The sequence below is a fragment of the Acipenser ruthenus genome, chromosome 16, assembly GCF_902713425.1.
Source record: "Acipenser ruthenus chromosome 16, fAciRut3.2 maternal haplotype, whole genome shotgun sequence".
NCBI lineage: Eukaryota > Metazoa > Chordata > Actinopteri > Acipenseriformes > Acipenseridae > Acipenser > Acipenser ruthenus.
In genome coordinates, this window is record NC_081204.1 from 855,204 (window position 1) to 874,631 (window position 19,428).

Sequence of the window (19,428 nt, forward strand, 5' to 3'; positions counted from 1 at the left end):
TCTATAAAGACAAACAGGAGGTGCTTCTGCGAGGTACTTCTTGTTTGATCTTACACTTGTGAGTCAAGGATGCCATACTGTGCTGCTGGGACACATGAGAACTTCCAGTGTAACAGTTCAAATGCCCCCTGTTGCAGTTAGACAGACGTATAGATAAAGAAATATGGTATTAAGAAACATGCAAGGACAGACATTTGGCACAGAAATCTTTTGAAATGTGTTTTTAGTATTTCTTAATTCAGCACTGTCGAGTTGTTTTTTTTTTGTTTTTTTTTATGGATGAAATACCTGTACCTGTGCATTGCTGTCCCTCGCTGTGTGAATCCACTCTGGGTTGCAATCATTCCTGGTCCACCTTAAAAAGAAATCCGAGTGGAGCTGTGTGCAGCGTGCTGCTTGTACACAAACCCCAGCCCTGTGTGGGTGTCACTTCCTTAAAGGAGAAGCACCAGCAAGGGCCCTGGTCACACAGCAGTGCTCCTGCTTGCATCGCTCAGCCCCTGCACCCCACGCCACACAGCTTTCTGAACAACCGACACGACGCGCCTTCATAATCACAGCCTGCTGCCTCCTGCAACGACAGCTCAGTAGAGACCAGAGTGCTCCTAACACAGTTACATCCCTTTTTATAACTCGAGATTTGATCCAGATTACAAGTTTTGGAAAACCAGCCCCAGAGCATTGTTCAAATAAAAATATGCAATAATTTTTAAAAATATTTTATTGCAAATCAAACTCCTTGCACTCATGTCACACACACACAAAAAAACATACCCGAGGTACAAAAATCTGGGGGACAAGAATAATTAATCCCGATCTCCAGGGAACCCAGACAAGTTTATCCCCATCCCATAGTTCAGGGATTGGGTATGTCTGATCCGTCCAGTCCAGGTCTTTGTTCCAACCCTGTTTAATTTAACTAAACCTCCATCCTGGTCCTAAAGCAGTTGATTATCTCATTTTACCTGTTAAACCTGGAGTGGAGCAGCCCTCCCCGATCGTGACTGGACACCCCTGCAAAACCCACAGAGTACCTAGCCCTTGTGTGTCTCAACACAGACACACTAACTCAAAACACAAAAGGAAATGGCATGATTTAAAATGTTATTTTCAGCAGGGATTGCATGATTTACAGGCTTCCTAAGAACAGAAATGAGAGACTGAACCGGGGAGAGGAGGAGAGGGGAGAGGGCAGCTGGATTAATACAGAGCTAAAGCATGGCTGGATTTAGTCTCAGCCAGGAGTCCATGGCAATTACAATGTGCATTTTGAATATTAAAATGGGTTTCTTTATTTTCATGGTTTAAGGTTTGAACTCAGACCTGTCCTGGAATGGCAGCACCCTGGGATCAGCTTTTCGTTAAGTAACTCGGGGTTTCAGAACCCCCCCCCCCCCGATAATTAGTTCCCAGGGATTCTGGGATACAGGAGGGACTTGGCAGGTTGTGTCAGATTTTCCCAGGATCCTCCTTCAGTGTCACAGTCCTGTTAAACACCAGCTGTAGCAGGGAGACACAGACAGAGACAGAGAGAATTATAAAACAACAGCTGCATGGGGTAGTGCCTGCAGTGAGCCGAGATAACGCTCTCGCAGACGCTCAGGAAACCAGCTGTGGCTTCTCTGTTTTTATTCGGGTCAGAATATTCTTTTTGTTTTTAGTTGGCAGTAAAACAAAAGCACACTTTTTTCCTCATATAACAGTAAAGTCTCTCTGGAGTAAAATAAAGGCGGTACCCGTCTCAGATTCCCTGTTGAAGAAAGGAGCGTTGAACACCCTCCTGCACTGCACACAAAGTGCGCTGTTTATTTCACACCTTATCTATGCACTGGGCTGGCATCCTTTGCATCTTTTCAATAGTCACTTACACATTGTGTTAAATCAGGGATGGCAATAAGACTCCCATTGCATAGCAGTTTGACCCATTCCTGGTTGAATCAAGCTCTCAGTAAACCTGGAATGGGTGAAACGGCTATGCAACAGGAGTCTTCTTTGCATCCCTGCATTTCAAGCAGTGTTTGTTCCAGCAGCAGTTCAGATGTAGTACTTCCTCACCTTGCTCTCGGTGCTGTCAGGGTCCACAGAGAAGTATCCGACCCGCTCAAACTGGAACTGGTCGAACACTTTGGCGCCGGCCACGGATCGGTCCACCATCGCGTCTTCGATCAGCTGCAGGGAATTCTGGGACGAGAGGAGGAGGAGAGGGGTGACATCACTCAACAAGCAGGGACAGGAGTGGCTGCAACCCTAGCATGCAGACGTTCACCCAGAACTGTGGAACACACTGTAGCACCTGCTTGTCTGAGCTAGTTAAGGGTGTACCTTGGGGAACACTTATCTGTTTTATATGAGCTCCGTTCATGGCCGTCTTCATTATTAATTACTCTGATTGCACAGCAGTTTGATCCACTCCTGGTTTTACTATGTGTTTAATAAGACACACCTGAACTTGTTAGCTGTACGCTGTGGCTAATCAAGCTCATATTAAAACCTGGAATGGGTGCCACTGCTCTGCAATAGGAGTCTTATTTCCACCCCTGTAGTTTCTTTACCCAGCAGCCTGCATGTCCATAGAGACTTCTGCACCCACTGAAAACGGCTCATTTGAAATCTGAATGCGAGCAAACAAGGTCATAACTGAGAAAGGAATGCTGCACAAAGAAGGGTTAATACAGGAGCACTCACAGGGCTGATGTCACTCAGGAATCCCCCCGGGACCTCCGAAGGGTCTTCAGGGTTCTTGTGCAGGAACCTGCAGACAGACAGACAGATATGCATTCATTAAAACATCTTGCCAGGAAAAACAAAGGAACGGTTTGGTATATGAGAAACAAATGCCTGTGCCAGTTTGGGTCCTCTGCTCAGAACATGTACACACAATTTCAGATCAACAAGAGAGTCAGAAATTATAAGCATCATAAGCTTCCAATACAGGGATGGAAATAAGACTCCCGTTGCACAGCGGTTCGATCCACTCCTGGTTTCACTATGACTTTAATAAGAGACACACCTGAGCTTGTTACCTAGACACACACACACACAGGGGCTAATCAAGCACACAAACCTGGAATGGGTGAAACTGCTGTGCAACAGGAGTCTTATTCACATCCCCGTGAATATAATGGTTTTCAGCAAACAATTTCCTAATTCTAATATCGGACCGAAAATCAAAGCAGTGAGAAAAAAAGTATTCAAATCAAGAAGCAAGAATCCAAAACGAGATGTGCAGACTAACTCTTCACAAAAGACTTGAGGGCTGTAAAGAAAGAGAAAGCAAGCAATCAGTAACTCACAGTCTCTCGTAGAGCCGCACCTCGCAGCGCAGCGGGTTCGACACCCACTGGATGAAGGCTTTGGGTTTCTCCCTGGAGTCGGCTCTGGCACAGGACACCTGCAGCTCCACCACCTTCCCACTGGGGTCCTGGAGAGGGAGGGGTTAGCGTTAGGAGTCTGAGTCTCAACTTAAGCCACTGATCTCACAGGACAGTTCCAGAGGCCAGCAACGCTCACGCTTTGAACACTGAACTGGTGTACTGGAGTGCATGGAAACATATTTGGGTACGGCAGGATACATCAAGTAACAGCAAACCAGCATTATTATTATTATTATTATGATTTTGTACAAAGCTCTATTATCATACGAATTGTTCCATCCCTACCCACCAATCTGATATCCAAGCACCAACTCCCCATAACAAGCAAGAGCCCACTCACCTTAATGACCTTCTGAATGGAGATGACGTACCCAGCATGCCGCAGTCCGACCGGCTGGTCTGGGGTCAGGCGTTTGTACCCCTTCTCTGTGACCTGCGAGGGGGAGACACTGCGGGTTCAGGGAGACTGTCTCACACTACTCACTGCCAGCCACAGACAGACACACAGACACAGCCAGCCCGCTCTCACCTCTCTGAAGTCAGCCTGCTCGATGAACACCGTGGAGGAGAAGTGGACAGAGTGGGAACCGCGGCTCTCATCGGCTGGGAAATCAGGGACCTTCACCTCCATCTGCGGGGACAGGGAGAGAGGGAGGGGAGACTAGTTTCAGCTTGAAATAGATCTGGTATGTTGTGAATATCAACGTGTTTGTAAATAGCTTGTCTTACATGATATGCAGCATGCTTAGCAAAATAATGCATTTGCGATGCAGTATTCCGACAGTGAAATAAAGAAAGATCACTGACTTTTCAAGACATAAATATAACTCCTTGAAATGTAGCTACATGAGTGTTATAAATAAAGCATACACCATTCAAATCCAATGACTGCAATGTTTGAAAATAATGTATGTTTAAACCTAGATTTAACAGCTGATATCGGAGAATGACTTTCTCTGAATCAAGCTCTGCATCTGTCATTGGATTTGAATTAATGTGAGATAGATTCGAGAATGAGATCCGCTAAGAAGATTATTCACTCGGGACCTCCGAACAAGAAAGATGCTGGCTCTCTCAGCGCTTGTTGTCGGAGCTCGTTCAGATGCTGGCTCTCTCAGCGCTTGTTGTCGGAGCTCGTTCAGATGCTGGCTCTCTCAGCGCTTGTTGTCGGAGCTCGTTCAGATGCTGGCTCTCTCAGCGCTTGTTGTCGGAGCTCGTTCAGATGCTGGCTCTCTCAGCGCTTGTTGTCGGAGCTCGTTCAGATGCTGGCTCTCTCAGCGCTTGTTGTCGGAGCTCGTTCAGATGCTGGCTCTCTCAGCGCTTGTTGTCGGAGCTCGTTCAGATGCTGGCTCTCTCAGCGCTTGTTGTCGGAGCTCGTTCAGATGCTGGATCTCTCAGCGCTTGTTGTCGGAGCTCGTTCAGATGCTGGATCTCTCAGCGCTTGTTGTCGGAGCTCGTTCAGATGCTGGCTCTCTCAGCGCTTGTTGTCGGAGCTCGTTCAGATGCTGGCTCTCTCAGCGCTTGTTGTCGGAGCTCGTTCAGATGCTGGATCTCTCAGCGCTTGTTGTCGGAGCTCGTTCAGATGCTGGCTCTCTCAGCGCTTGTTGTCGGAGCTCGTTCAGATGCTGGCTCTCTCAGCGCTTGTTGTCGGAGCTCGTTCAGATGCTGGCTCTCTCAGCGCTTGTTGTCGGAGCTCGTTCAGATGCTGGCTCTCTCAGCGCTTGTTGTCGGAGCTCGTTCAGATGCTGGCTCTCTCAGCGCTTGTTGTCGGAGCTCGTTTAGCCCTAGTTCACACGTACCTGCTGAGGGGCAGGGAAGTTGGTGATGGTGACTCGGAGTGGCTCCAGCACAGCCATGACTCGCGGGGCACTGTCGTTCAGAACCTCGCGCACACACGCCTCTAGGAGGTGGGGTTCCACTGTCGTCTGGGCAACCGTCACTCCCACCTGCCAACACCGCAGCAGAACAAAAAAAAAACAAAACAGAAAGGAACAGTAGATTGTTACATCATTAACTGTGTAGTAAATGACACCACAAGCACATTCATAGTTTTAAATAGAAATAAATTAGTGTAGTTACCATGGCATCAAAGCTGCCACAGAGTTCACATTTTTAGAGCTTAAAGATGATATTTTGTTTTCCTGTCATTTTTTACATTGGTCTTTTCAGAGCAGACACTAATAAACCAAGAGTCAGGTGAAAAAAAACTGAACTCGTTTACTGAAATCTGTGCATTTTATTCCTGCATCAATGGTGTACAGATAACGTGCGGAAGTGCTCAGTGCAAAATGAACACGCAGGCAAAGAACCAAAAGCTTAGATACTCAGCACAAAGTGGGGAGTGGGGGCATTAGCTCTATTAAGGAGGTAAGAACGTTGATTTTGCAGCTCTCCTCTCTCTCACCCTGGCACAGAAGTTGTTGATGGCCTCAGCAGGGAAGCCCCTCCTCCTCAGCGCAGTGAGAGTGAAGAGTCTGGGATCATCCCAGTCCCTGCACAGAACACAAGCATTGCAACACACTGTACTGTACAGTAACATGAGATATGGAAATACTAATGCAATTCAAATCCCGTGACTGTTTCAACGAGATGCCATGGAATACCGACCCAACCCAACCCAACCCAACCCAACCCAACCCAACCCCAGTTCCCTGACCGCCCCCCAAGTCCCCTCACCTTTCCCCCCCCCTGTCCCCTCACCTCTCCACCCCAGGTCCCCTCACCTGACAGCCCCAGTCTCCACCAGCTTGACGATCTTCCTCTTGGACACCACAGTGTAGGTGAGGTTGAGGCGGCCGTACTCCCACTGCACAGGGCAGTACACATCCAGTGCATTGCACAGCCAGAAATACGAGGACCGTCTGACACAGAGAGAGGGAGATGGGGAGAGAGAGAGGGAGATGGGGAGAGAGAGAGGGAGAGAGAGAGAGAGAGAGAGAGAGAGAGAGAGAGAGAGAGACGCAGGGGCACAGAGAGAAAAGTCATGAAATACATCAAAGACAAATCACAATCACATTGTCAGACCATCATCAGAATCAGCACTCCTACATATCACACTGCTAATCACGTTCAGAAAACTTCATAATATTATTATTATTATTATGGTCTCTAACTCTTGCAACACTGCAGACCTCTATATTGGTACAGGAAAGAATAACCACAATCTAAACAGCAAACTGATGGCTCAGTGTAGGATACATAATTCCAGTTAACACAGTCTTAGGAAAGCCCCTGTATCATTTCAAAGTGAAGAATGGCTCTTGCTATCTAGCGCTGCATCCCCCACATTATAAGACCCTGAAAGTCTTTGAGTTTAGTTACAGCAGGGTTGTGTTTGAGCTCTGATTCAGGCTGGACAGCATGGTGCTTACCTGGCCTGGAATTCTTTGGTGCAGAGAGAGTGGGTGATGTGCTCGATAGAGTCACACAGGCAGTGAGTGTAGTCATAGGTAGGGTAGATACACCTGAGCATAGACACAGGGAGAGTGAACAGACAGGGCTACAGTGAGAATACAGTCAACACTACAAGGCATGTTCCATGTTTGCAATAGCATGTGTTCCATTCAGAACTGCCCATTTGAGACCTACATACAGTTCAAGAAAGTACAAAACAGGTTAAACGTCTGAAGCTTTGTGTGTACCAGGTATCTCCTGATCGGTGGGGAGGTGTGCATTTCCCTTTGTGTCTCTGTGTGTGTACCAAGTATCTCCAGTCCTGTGGTGGGGTGTGTGTGTGTGTGTGTGTACCAGGCATCTCAAGTCCTGTATGTGTGTGTGTGTGTCTCTGTGTACCAGGTGTCTCCAGTCCTGCGGTGGGGTGTGTGTGTGTGTGTGTCTCTGTGTACCAGGTGTCTCCAGTCCTGCGGTGGGGTGTGTGTGTGTGTGTGTGTCTCTGTGTATGAGGTGTCTCCAGTCCTGCGGTGGGGTGTGTGTGTGTGTGTGTGTGTGTCTCTGTGTACCAGATGTCTCCAGTCCTGCGGTGGGGTGTGTGTGTGTGTGTCTCTGTGTACCAGATGTCTCCAGTCCTGCGGTGGGGTGTGTGTGTGTGTGTGTCTCTGTGTACCAGATGTCTCCAGTCCTGCGGTGGGGTGTGTGTGTGTGTGTCTCTGTGTACCAGGTGTCTCCAGTCCTGCGGTGGGGTGTGTGTGTGTGTGTCTCTGTGTACCAGGTGTCTCCAGTCCTGCGGTGGGGTGTGTGTGTGTGTGTCTCTGTGTACCAGGTGTCTCCAGTCCTGCGGTGGGGTGTGTGTGTGTCTCTGTGTACCAGGTGTCTCCAGTCCTGCGGTGGGGTGTGTGTGTGTGTGTGTGTCTCTGTGTACCAGGTGTCTCCAGTCCTGCGGTGGGGTGTGTGTGTGTGTGTCTCTGTGTACCAGGTGTCTCCAGTCCTGTGGTGGGGGGTGTATTTGATGCGGTACGCCACGGGGTCCATCTTCCCGTCCTCCATGACCAGCTTCATCCGCAAAGTCACCTCACCCTCCGCAAACTTCCCTTTCCTCATCCCCTGCAGAGAACAGCGACAGAGAGACACAGCACTCGTTACACATCCCATCACACCTCTCCTCCATCTCCTGCAGAGAACACACTGCACTGGATACACAAAGCTGACTGTACTCTACAGCACACAGCGCTCACAGGCAGACAGACACTCTGGCTTAACCTTGAAGAGAAGGAGGATTTATTCACTGAGGCAGGGAGAGTAGGAACGCACAGACACGCACAGACAGACTTTCTCTCTTTAATTCAAAGTTCAGCAGGGACTCTCCTAGCGGGTTAGTGACAGACAGACAGACTCTCTCTTTACCTCGAAGAGCAGCAGCGACTCCTCAGTGGGTCTGTCTCTCCAGGGGGAGGGAGGAGGGTTGTGTCCCTTGATCTCCTCCACTCGCTGGTGACACACATAGGCGTGACCCCTGAACAGGAGAGGGGGAGAGAGGGGTGGAACGGGGGTCACCACAGGCCCTGACATTCTGACAGAGAGCTACACCTCTCTGCAAAGTTACACGCGCAGCTGCTACCCGTGCGCTCCAATGGGGGGACATCACTAAACAATAAAATGAAATAAAACAAGTGACAAATGAAATAAACGAAGCGCCCGCCTCACCTCCTGATGAGCTCCACAGCCCAGTCATACAGCTGCTGGAAGTAATCAGAGGCGTGGGTCACAGCGTAGGGCTTGTAACCTGCAGACAGAGAGACGGGCGATAAAATACAAAAATCAAACGAGTCCAATCCACACTCGCTTACACTCCACACTAATGCCCACAGACAGGGGGTAATTAAAGACTTACCAACATGTGTTCCAAAACACTCCGAGAACCGCGGAGCTAGATGAAAAAGCTGCAACTAAAACTAGAACTCTGTGGACACGTCTGCAGCTTTGCAACTATATTAACTCACAGCAGGTGAAGTTCTAATGCAGCACAAGGTAAAACTGATAAGAGAATTAGAAGCACAGCGATGAAGGCAATGCCGCGATACATTTGTCCAATTCACTCAAGTTTCTTAGGAGTCTTTCCCACCCGAGAGTTTTTGAAGTTATGGACGATCCTCTAATGCAACACAACCAGTTCGTTTCCAATCCCATTCCTTCCACAGTCGCCCACAACCAGCGCTTACCTAAACACTACAACATGACGGCAATACAGTATCTACCCCCAGCCCCCATCCACCCCCCTCCCAGTTCTCCCAGTCCCTCACCCAGCCACTCCACCATGTCTCGGATGCCAGTGAAGTATTTCTCCTCCTCCTTCTCGGGGTTTGTGTCGTCGTAGCGCAAGAAACAAATGCCATTGTTCGCCTGGAAAACAAAGACACACAAAGTAAACAGGGCTGTGCTGAACTCCTATCCCTGAACGACGGGGCTGTGCTGAACTCCTATCCCTGAACGACAGGGGCTGTGCTGAACTCCTATCCCTGAACGACGGGGCCGTGTTGAACTCCTATCCCTGAACGACGGGGCTGTGCTGAACTCCTATCCCTGAACGACGGGGCTGTGCTGAACTCCTATCCCTGAACGACGGGGCTGTGCTGAACTCCTACCCCTGAACGACGGGGCTGTGCTGAACTCCTACCCCTGAACGACGGGGCTGTGCTGAACTCCTATCCCTGAACGACGGGGCTGTGCTGAACTCCTATCCCTGAACGACGGGGCTGTGCTGAACTCCTACCCCTGAACGACAGGGCTGTGCTGAACTCCTACCCCTGAACGACAGGGCTGTGCTGAACTCCTACCCCTGAACGACGCGGCTGTGCTGAACTTCTATCCCTGAACGACGGGGCTGTGCTGAACTCCTATCCCTGAACGACAGGGCTGTGCTGAACTCCTATCCCTGAACGACGGGGCTGTGCTGAACTCCTATCCCTGAACGACACGGCTGTGCTGAACTCCTATCCCTGAACGACAGGGGCTGTGCTGAACTCCTATCCCTGAACGACAGGGGCTGTGCTGAACTCCTATCCCTGAACGACAGGGCTGTGCTGAACTCCTATCCCTGAACGACGGGGCTGTGCTGAACTCCTATCCCTGAACGACACGGCTGTGCTGAACTCCTATCCCTGAACGACGGGGCTGTGCTGAACTCCTATCCCTGAACGACGGGGCTGTGCTGAACTCCTACCCCTGAACGACAGGGCTGTGCTGAACTCCTATCCCTGAACGACACGGCTGTGCTGAACTTCTATCCCTGAACGACACGGCTGTGCTGAACTTCTATCCCTGAACGACACGGCTGTGCTGAACTCCTATCCCTGAACGACGGGGCCGTGCTGAACTCCTATCCCTGAACGACGGGGCTGTGCTGAACTCCTATCCCTGAACGACGGGGCTGTGCTGAACTCCTATCCCTGAACGACGGGGCTGTGCTGAACTCCTATCCCTGAACGACGGGGCTGTGCTGAACTCCTATCCCTGAACGACAGGGCTGTGCTGAACTCCTATCCCTGAACGACGGGGCTGTGCTGAACTCATATCCCTGAACGACACGGCTGTGCTGAACTCCTATCCCTGAACGACGGGGCTGTGCTGAACTCCTATCCCTGAACGACACAGCTGTGCTGAACTCCTATCCCTGAACGACAGGGCTGTGCTGAACTCCCATAACTGGTTTATGACTGGACAGCACTTACCTTGGCATAGCCGAAGTTGAAGTTGATGGCTTTGGCGTGGCCTATGTGCAGAATCCCGTTGGGCTCCGGGGGGAAGCGTGTTCGAACCTGCAGCACAAAGAATTACATGAGAGCAGCGTGAGAGACAGACGTGCACACACACACCCACACCCACCCACACAGATAGAATGTGGGAGACTGCACCTGCCCTCCTGTCAGTTCCAGGTGCTCCCTGAGCAGTCTCATGGTGTTCGGAGTCACGACGTAGCCCTCCGTCTTGTAGTTCTCACCTGGAGGAAAAAGACAAGAATAAGAGCGATGCCAGTGAGGACCCCCTGAAACGCTGTTAACAAATCAGAGCGAGACGCACTCACCTGTTTTGTGGAATTTCATAGCCTCTCCTCTGAGCTGCTGCATTAGAGACTTTCCTTCCAGCTTCACATCCACTGAAAACACACACAAGACAGTCACTACGGTAACAACTGTAAGAAATATATAATAATACACACAGGAGCTTTACTGAGAATCATAGAATGCAGCAATGTACCAACTAAAAAACACTCTGTCAACACTGGTCTGTATCATCAATATGGACAGAGGTTACAGTAATAAGTCAATAAAAGGGTTCATTTATTTATTTGTATGGAGCAAGAAAGAATGCAGTTGTGTACCAAATATGAAGACGAAGTGTACGGCCACATTAATATAAAGACACAACCTCAAATGATTTGAGCCTCTGTATAGTAACTGGTACAAAGGGGTTCACTTTTCATCAGCGTGTACTGAGCATGAAGCCACTTTCTCGTCTAACATTCACAAAGAAAAAGAGGACGACCACCTCACAGGGCAGAGGGAATGGCGTCAGTAGAGTTATCCTCAAGTTTCCACAACACTGAAAATATGAAGTTGCTATCTGAAAGGGTGTTTGAGATATTAGGAGTTGTAGGTGTGGGGTGGTGGTGAATGATTAACACACGCACATGCACATGCACATACACACACACACACACACACACACACACACGCAAGCACACACACACACACACGCACACACACTGGAGACTTGAGGCTGCACAGGCTCTCACCGTCTGCTGCCTCCACCTTCTCATTCTCTGCTGCAGCTTTCTGCTTTGGTGCCTGGGAACAGAGAATAATAAATAAATAAATACAGTTCATATAAAACACTCATTTAAGCTGACTGAGGAGAGCCTGTGGGATAAGCGGCAGGGCACAGCTGGGTTATTTTAGAGTGTTTTACAGCACTGGGGAACCGCACCGGATTGCATCCACCACCAGTCCGTGGTTATCACCCCTAAAATTAGCTGTATGCATCCAGCTGGATTCCCTGCTACTGTAAAAGGTTGTAAAACAAATCCAGCTTTGGGTTTAGGATGATCAACTCAACTCCTAAACAAAGATCTGTTTAAACAGATGAGAGACAAATAAGACAGGCAGAGAGACATGCAGACAGAAAGACAGATGAATATTAAAAAGAAATCACCTTGGGCTTCTTCTCCAAGTCTGCCTCAGTCTTTGGGCCCAGGAGATGAAGCACCTGGAAGGGAATACAAGACAACGTGAAGCCTCTGCTAACCCTGCCTGAGCACTCAGGAGAATCTCACGCGCAGAATGACTGAGCGCTCAGGAGAATCTCACACGCAGAATGACTGAGTGCTCAGGAGAATCTCACATGCAGAATGACTGAGCGCTCAGGAGAATCTCACACGCAGAGTGACTGAGCGCTCAGGAGAATCTCACGTACAGAATGACTGAGTGCTCAGGAGAATCTCACGCGCAGAATGACTGAGCGCTCAGGAGAATCTCACGCGCAGAATGACTGAGCGCTCAGGAGAATCTCACACGCAGAATGACTGAGCGCTCAGGAGAATCTCACATGCAGAATGACTGAGCGCTCAGGAGAATCTCACATGCAGAATGACTGAGCGCTCAGGAGAATCTCACACGCAGAATGACTGAGCGCTCAGGAGAATCTCACATGCAGAATGACTGAGCGCTCAGGAGAATCTCACGCGCAGAATGACTGAGCGCTCAGGAGAATCTCACACGCAGAATGACTGAGCGCTCAGGAGAATCTCACATGCAGAATGAAATAAGAATATTAAATCAGTCTCCATGTATATGTTAAAAAACTACTGCTCCTGCAATCAATCAATCAATCAATCAATAAATAAATAAATAAACCTCCCTCACCTGCATGTCAACCTCGTTCTTGATTATCTTCCCGTCCGCCCACTTCAGCTGGCTCCTGGCCTCACCTGCACGGAGACCCAACGAGACACTTGAGCTGGTCTTGATACACGACGGACTATACAGTGCAGAGCTGCCAAGTTATACAGCAATTATACCAGGACAGAGTAGAACGGGACAGCTAGACAGACAGACAGGCAGGCAGGCAGGGAGGCAGGGAGGCAGACAGGCAGGCAGGCAGGGAGGAAGACAGGAAGACAGGCAGACAGGCAGACAGGCAGGCAGGCAGGGAGGCAGGCAGACAGGCAGACAGGCAGGCAGGGAGGCAGTGAGACAGGCAGACAGGCAGGGAGGCAGACAGACAGGCAGACAGGCAGGCAGGCAGACAGGCAGACAGGCAGGCAGGCAGGCAGGGAGGCAGTGAGACAGGCAGGGAGGCAGGGAGGCAGACAGGCAGGGAGGCAGGCAGGCAGGCAGGCAGTGAGACAGGCAGACAGGCAGGGAGGCAGACAGACAGGCAGACAGGCAGGGAGGCAGGGAGGCAGACAGACAGGCAGGCAGGCAGACAGGGAGGCAGACAGGGAGGCAGACAGACAGGCAGGCAGGCAGGCGGGCAGGCAGGCAGGCAGACAGGGAGGCAGGCAGGCAGACAGGGAGGCAGGCAGGCAGGCAGGCAGACAGACAGACAGACAGACAGGCAGGCAGGCAGACAGGCAGGCAGGCAGGCGGGCAGGCAGGCAGGCGGGCGGGCGGGCGGGCGGGCGGGCAGGCGGGCGGGCGGGCAGGCAGGCGGGCGGGCAGGCAGGCAGGCAGGCAGGCAGGCAGGCAGGCAGGCAGGCAGACGGGCGGGCGGGCGGGCGGGCGGGCGGGCAGGCAGGCAGGCAGGCAGGCAGGCAGGCAGGCAGGCAGACAGGCAGGCAGGCAGGCAGGCAGGCAGGCAGGCAGGCGGGCAGGCAGGCAGGCAGGCAGGCAGACAGGCAGGCAGGCAGGCAGACAGGCAGGCTTGCTTGACTCTTACCCATCAGCAGCCCCATGTTAAATCGATACCGCTCCTTCATGAGAAGCTCTTTGTGTTTGCTGATGATCGCTTCCACCTGAAACACACACGACTATATAATAATACATACTCCATTTTATAAATTCACATTCTATAAAACTCATAAACGGTGATACGTAAATATAGCAATACTAAAAGATGTATATATTGTTTTAATTCATCATTGAAATGATGTATATCACCATTGAGCTTCATGGATCAAAATAATTTTAACAGAAGTATAAAACCCAGACTTCCAGCCTTTCTCAAGCTCTTCAACTGTAGTTAAAGTTCCCTTTCAGTCACTGTGTGCGTAATCGCTCCGTGTTTAATTCAATTCAGTTTTAAAGTAACCGGCGGGGTTATTGTGAGTGCGTCGGCACGGCTCTCCCTCTCTCACCGTGTCCTCGATCTGCTCAGGGCTCACCACCACGCCTACACCACACTGCCGCTCAAACTCCTCCACGCTGATCGGATCCACGGGGTGACTCTTCACATAGTCCAGCGCGGCTGAGAGACACACAGAGAGAGAGAAATGATTCTGGTCAGCAGAGCAAAGGAATGCAAAATGCACAGCTGTATAAGAAAATGTTTTTTTCTTTACACAGCAACGTGACCATTAAGAGACAGTCCATGCTCCTATCAAACCGGGAGTGGAGTCCACACTCCTAAAGAATCTACATACAGTGAATAAAAAAAAAAGTCTCTTTTAGTATTTCTAACTTCAGCACTATTAAGTGGTTAACCCTTTGCGGGTCATTTATTCAGCACGTCAGGTCCAATTTATTTTCACACACGCAGTTTATTTTAGACGCGCTGTTTAAAAGTATTTTTTTTCACAGTAAAACAAGTTTAAAAGGCTCTGCATATCAACAGGACACTCAGTACTGCATCTCCAGCCCCGCCCCACCCCTCGTTCGCTGTATTTTTCACATGTCTCTTGATAGTCGTGCATACCGATCAATCATCTCCTGATCACTCGTTTTATCACCAAACTCCTCAATAATGCGATCCAAGTCATTATTATATTACTATAACATCTAAAAAAAGCTCTGCAAATGTCTGTGATATTCTTTGAGTGCTGGATGCAGAAGCAGCTATCTTGTTTGTTTATGTCCGTGTTATCTATGTGGTGCCGGGGCTAGCTGTATTCATGAGATACGCCCCCTTTTTTTTTCGGCTTCTATCGATCTCACTCAGCCACTGAATGGTTTTCTTGGCTTTTTCCAGAGAAAAAACGACTAGAGACCTGTTTTTTGCGTCTTTTTGATGATGTTGGACCGGAAAGGGATAATTGCAATGTCGGACCACAAAGGGTTAATAGTCATGTGTGATATTTTGACACAGTACTGTACATCGTACCTTTCATATTCCGAGTTAACCATAATGCCACCTGTAATGTGTGAATGTGAACGAAAACAAACAAATCAACAAAAAAAGATTCCAGTCCATTACAAAAAAGTGGATCCAAACTCAGCACCCGGGTTCAGGTCAACACTTCTCTGAAACAAGGCTCTTGGCTGCTCAATTAATCACTGAAGGACATGGTTGGAACAAAGGTCCTGGAATGAAGTGAACTGAGGTGGTCTGGAGCAGACTGGACTGAACTGAGGTGGTGTGGAGCAGTGACTGGACTAAACTGAGGTGGTGTGGAGCAGTGACTGGACTGAACTGAGGTGGTGTGGAGCAGACTGGACTGAACTAAACTGAGGTGGTGTGGAGCAGTGACTGGACTGAACTGAGGTGGTGTGGAGCAGACTCGACTGAACTGAGGTGGTGTGGAGCAGTGACTGGACTGAACTGAGGTGGTCTGGAGCAGTGACTGGACTGAACTGAGGTGGTGTGGAGCAGTGACGGGACTGAACTGAGGTGGTGTGGAGCAGTGACTGGACTGAACTGAGGTGGTGTGGAGCAGTGACTGGAGCTGCGCTGCTCTTGAACCCTAACCTGAGACACCCCACTCTCCCAAGACGCACCGTTGAGCTGCAGGTCTGTGCTGATCTTCTTGTGGGCGATGTACCCTGCGAGGAACCCCAATCTCTTCTGCTCCTTCAGCTTCGACGCCAGGTTATACAGCAGGGTGCCTGTGCCCTTGTCAACCTCAGCACCCATGACACCCTGAGCCTGAGACAGAGAGAAAATAACACTATCGCTAAAGAACATTCCCAGCTGCACCAGTGAGGCAATACAGTGTAGCGTTGACTATACACAGTAAATGTCCACAGACTTATCTTTAATGTCAGGACTGACCACAGTTGATACTGCGACCGCCAGCCAATGACACACAGAGGCGCGACTACCGCTGCCATGCAATAATTCGACTAATTAAAATAATGATCGGGTGTAGGTACGCAGCGCATAATACTAATCAAATGTATTTAATCAACTTAATAACTATATGAGTAAGTGCTGTTCTTTTTAAATAGTACTAACACCCACAACGTCGCGTCCTTAACAAAAAAGCAACTTGAGTTTCTGTTTCGCTTTGTTTTTGTTTTTTGAAAGGACTGAGTCACAGTGCAGCAACTGTATTGCCCGCAGAATACTCTCTGTACAGCACGGAGCCCCTTCGTCCCAATCCCAGCCGCTCTACTGCTTCTCAACCCCGGTGTGTCAGTTACCTGGATGACGGCCTCCTTGAGTGCTGAGCTGAGCGCCTCATTTTTCAGCGTCTCTTTTGCTTTCTGCTCGCTGAGACCGATGGAAATGAAAAGCGAGACCGGGTCTGCGCTGTCAGACGCCATCTTCAGCTTCCTCTTCCACGTGAACTCGCTGTACAGAGCGAGCTTCTCCGTTCCGTCGAGCTGGGTATGAATTGGGCCAATCAGAGCCAAAGGGATCGGAATATTAGCCAATCAGAAGCACCACAGGTTGCACCGAGGTTGCGTCAGACGCTCGGCATGGTTTTAAAAGGCATTAAATGCAAGTAAAGTTTTATCGACACTATATTAACGGGCGGGCGGGACGGTTTAGTAAGCGCTCATATATATTGAGTAATTAAATGAAAGTGTAGGCATACTGTGATAACATCTGTGTCGTTACTGTGTGAAGAGTTCTGAGTGACGGTGCAGTTCTGTCGATATCCTGCACCTCTGGTTTGGCCCAGCAGAGGGGGCTGTAGTACTGCCTGTGCTGAAACTTGCCAAGAAGATGCGGTTTGTTCAAAGCACTTCAAGTTTGAATCTTTATTTATAGATTCTATTATTATAATTACAGTAGGATTGTTTCTGAAATTGCAATTACAATGCTATTATGCTGCAGTAATTACAATTGTAATTATACACAACAATAAGATGAACAACAGCACACATTAACATGTTCACTCTGTTTACTCTGATAAGCAGCAGTAATCACAGGCAGCAATACACACACATACCCGAAGAACTTTCATTTTCAAACAGAAGGGGTCGCTACAAGTGACTGGAAATACAAGAATAATGATCGCATGATAAATGAATGCGGAATGGAACTGTGATCGATCAATTACACGGTATAATTACAAATACAATTACGCAGGCGTGCCAGGTTCCATTTCATTTACAATTACATTCTGAATTGCACTCGTAATGAGCCCAGCTCTGCCCCACACCCAATAACAGCTCAGCCACTGGAATTCATAGACCTGTACAGAAAGTGTCCTTTTACTTCCGCTTCAAAACAACAGTCTGAACTTCTCAAGAGTTCCTGTAATGAGCTTTTCAAGCAGTTCAGATGATTGTTGTCCCCAGCTCTCACAGGGGCTCAGGCTCGTGTAGTTTGATCGGTCCCCAGCTCTCACAGGCAGCGGCTCAGGCTCGTGTAGTTTGATCGGTCCCCAGCTCTCACATTGGCTCAGGCTCGTGTAGTTTGATCGGTCCCCAGCTCTCACAGTGGCTCAGGCTCGTGTAGTTTGATCGGTCCCCAGCTCTCACAATGGCTCAGGCTCGTGTAGTTTGATCGGTCCCCAGCTCTCACAGGCAGCGGCTCAGGCTCGTGTAATTTGATCGGTCCCCAGCTCTCACAGCGGCTCAGCCTCGTGTAGTTTGATCGGTCCCCAGCTCTCACAGTGGCTCAGGCTCGTGTAGTTTGATCGGTCCCCAGCTCTCACAATGGCTCAGGCTCGTGTAGTTTGATCGGTCCCCAGCTCTCACAGCAGCTCAGGCTCGTGTAGTTTGATCGGTCCCCAGCTCTCACAGCGGCTCAGCCTCGTGTAGTTTGATCGGTCCCCAGCTCTCACAGGGGCTCAGGCTCGTGTAGTTTGATCGGTCCCCAGCTCTCACAGGGGCTCAGGCTCGTGTAGTTTGATCTGTCCCCAGCTCTCACAGCGGCTCAGCCTCGTGTAGTTTGATCGGTCCCCAGCTCTCACAGCAGCTCAGGCTCGTGTAGTTTGATCGGTCCCCAGCTCTCACAGCGGCTCAGCCTCGTGTAGTTTGATCGGTCCCCAGCTCTCACAGGGGCTCAGGCTCGTGTAGTTTGATCGGTCCCCAGCTCTCACAGGGGCTCAGGCTCGTGTAGTTTGATCGGTCCCCAGCTCTCACAGCGGCTCAGCCTCGTGTAGTTTGATCGGTCCCCAGCTCTCACAGGGGCTCAGGCTCGTGTAGTTTGATCGGTCCCCAGCTCTCACAGTGGCTCAGGCTCGTGTAGTTTGATCTGTCCCCAGCTCTCACAGTGGCTCAGGCTCGTGTAGTTTGATCGGTCCCCAGCTCTCACAGCGGCTCAGCCTCGTGTAGTTTGATCGGTCCCCAGCTCTCACAGCGGCTCAGGCTCGTGTAGTTTGATCGGTCCCCAGCTCTCACAGTGGCTCAGGCTCGTGTAGTTTGATCGGTCCCCAGCTCTCACAGGCAGCGGCTCAGCCTCGTGTAGTTTGATCGGTCCCCAGCTCTCACAGTGGCTCAGGCTTGTGTAGTTTGATCGGTCCCCAGCTCTCACAGTGGCTCAGCCTCGTGTAGTTTGATCGGTCCCCAGCTCTCACAGGGGCTCAGGCTCGTGTAGTTTGATTGGTCCCCAGCTCTCACAGGGGCTCAGGCTCGTGTAGTTTGATCGGTCCCCAGCTCTCACAGCGGCTCAGGCTCGTGTAGTTTGATCGGTCCCCAGCTCTCACAGTGGCTCAGGCTCGTGTAGTTTGATCGGTCCCCAGCTCTCACAGTGGCTCAGGCTCGTGTAGTTTGATCGGTCCCCAGCTCTCACAGGCAGCGGCTCAGGCTCGTGTAGTTTGATCGGTCCCCAGCTCTCACAGGCAGCGGCTCAGGCTCGTGTAGTTTGATCGGTCCCCAGCTCTCACAGTGGCTCAGGCTCGTGTAGTTTGATCGGTCCCCAGCTCTCACAGTGGCTCAGGCTCGTGTAGTTTGATCTGTCCCCAGCTCTCACAGGCAGCGGCTCAGGCTCGTGTAGTTTGATCGGTCCCCAGCTCTCACAGGGGCTCAGGCTCGTGTAGTTTGATCGGTCCCCAGCTCTCACAGCAGCTCAGGCTCGTGTAGTTTGATCGGTCCCCAGCTCTCACAGGCAGCAGCTCAGGCTCGTGTAGTTTGATCTGTCCCCAGCTCTCACAGTGGCTCAGGCTCGTGTAGTTTGATCTCTCCCCAGCTCTCACAGTGGCTCAGGCTCGTGTAGTTTGATCGGTCCCCAGCTCTCACAGCGGCTCAGCCTCGTGTAGTTTGATCGGTCCCCAGCTCTCACAGGCAGCGGCTCAGGCTCGTGTAGTTTGATCGGTCCCCAGCTCTCACATTGG

The 19,428-nt window shown here is 50.3% G+C and overlaps 1 protein-coding gene across 1 annotated transcript; it reads right to left on the minus strand.

Annotated features, from left to right (window-relative positions):
• Window positions 1-703: 703 nt before the first annotated feature.
• LOC117412609 (glutamine--tRNA ligase) lies at window positions 704-16,530 on the minus strand. The gene is made up of 24 exons (XM_058988269.1): window positions 16,343-16,530; window positions 15,698-15,845; window positions 14,122-14,231; window positions 13,704-13,779; window positions 12,689-12,753; window positions 11,979-12,032; window positions 11,563-11,614; window positions 10,852-10,923; window positions 10,682-10,767; window positions 10,499-10,585; window positions 9,071-9,170; window positions 8,475-8,553; window positions 8,175-8,283; window positions 7,744-7,874; window positions 6,746-6,838; window positions 6,098-6,235; window positions 5,779-5,866; window positions 5,174-5,320; window positions 3,904-4,005; window positions 3,715-3,807; window positions 3,294-3,421; window positions 2,686-2,752; window positions 2,056-2,181; window positions 704-1,500 (listed from the first exon to the last, which is right to left on the minus strand). The coding sequence occupies exons 1-24, from the start codon at window positions 16,463-16,465 to the stop codon at window positions 1,450-1,452; spliced, it is 2,325 nt and encodes a 774-aa protein (XP_058844252.1). The 5' UTR covers window positions 16,466-16,530; the 3' UTR covers window positions 704-1,449.
• Window positions 16,531-19,428: the final 2,898 nt, after the last annotated feature.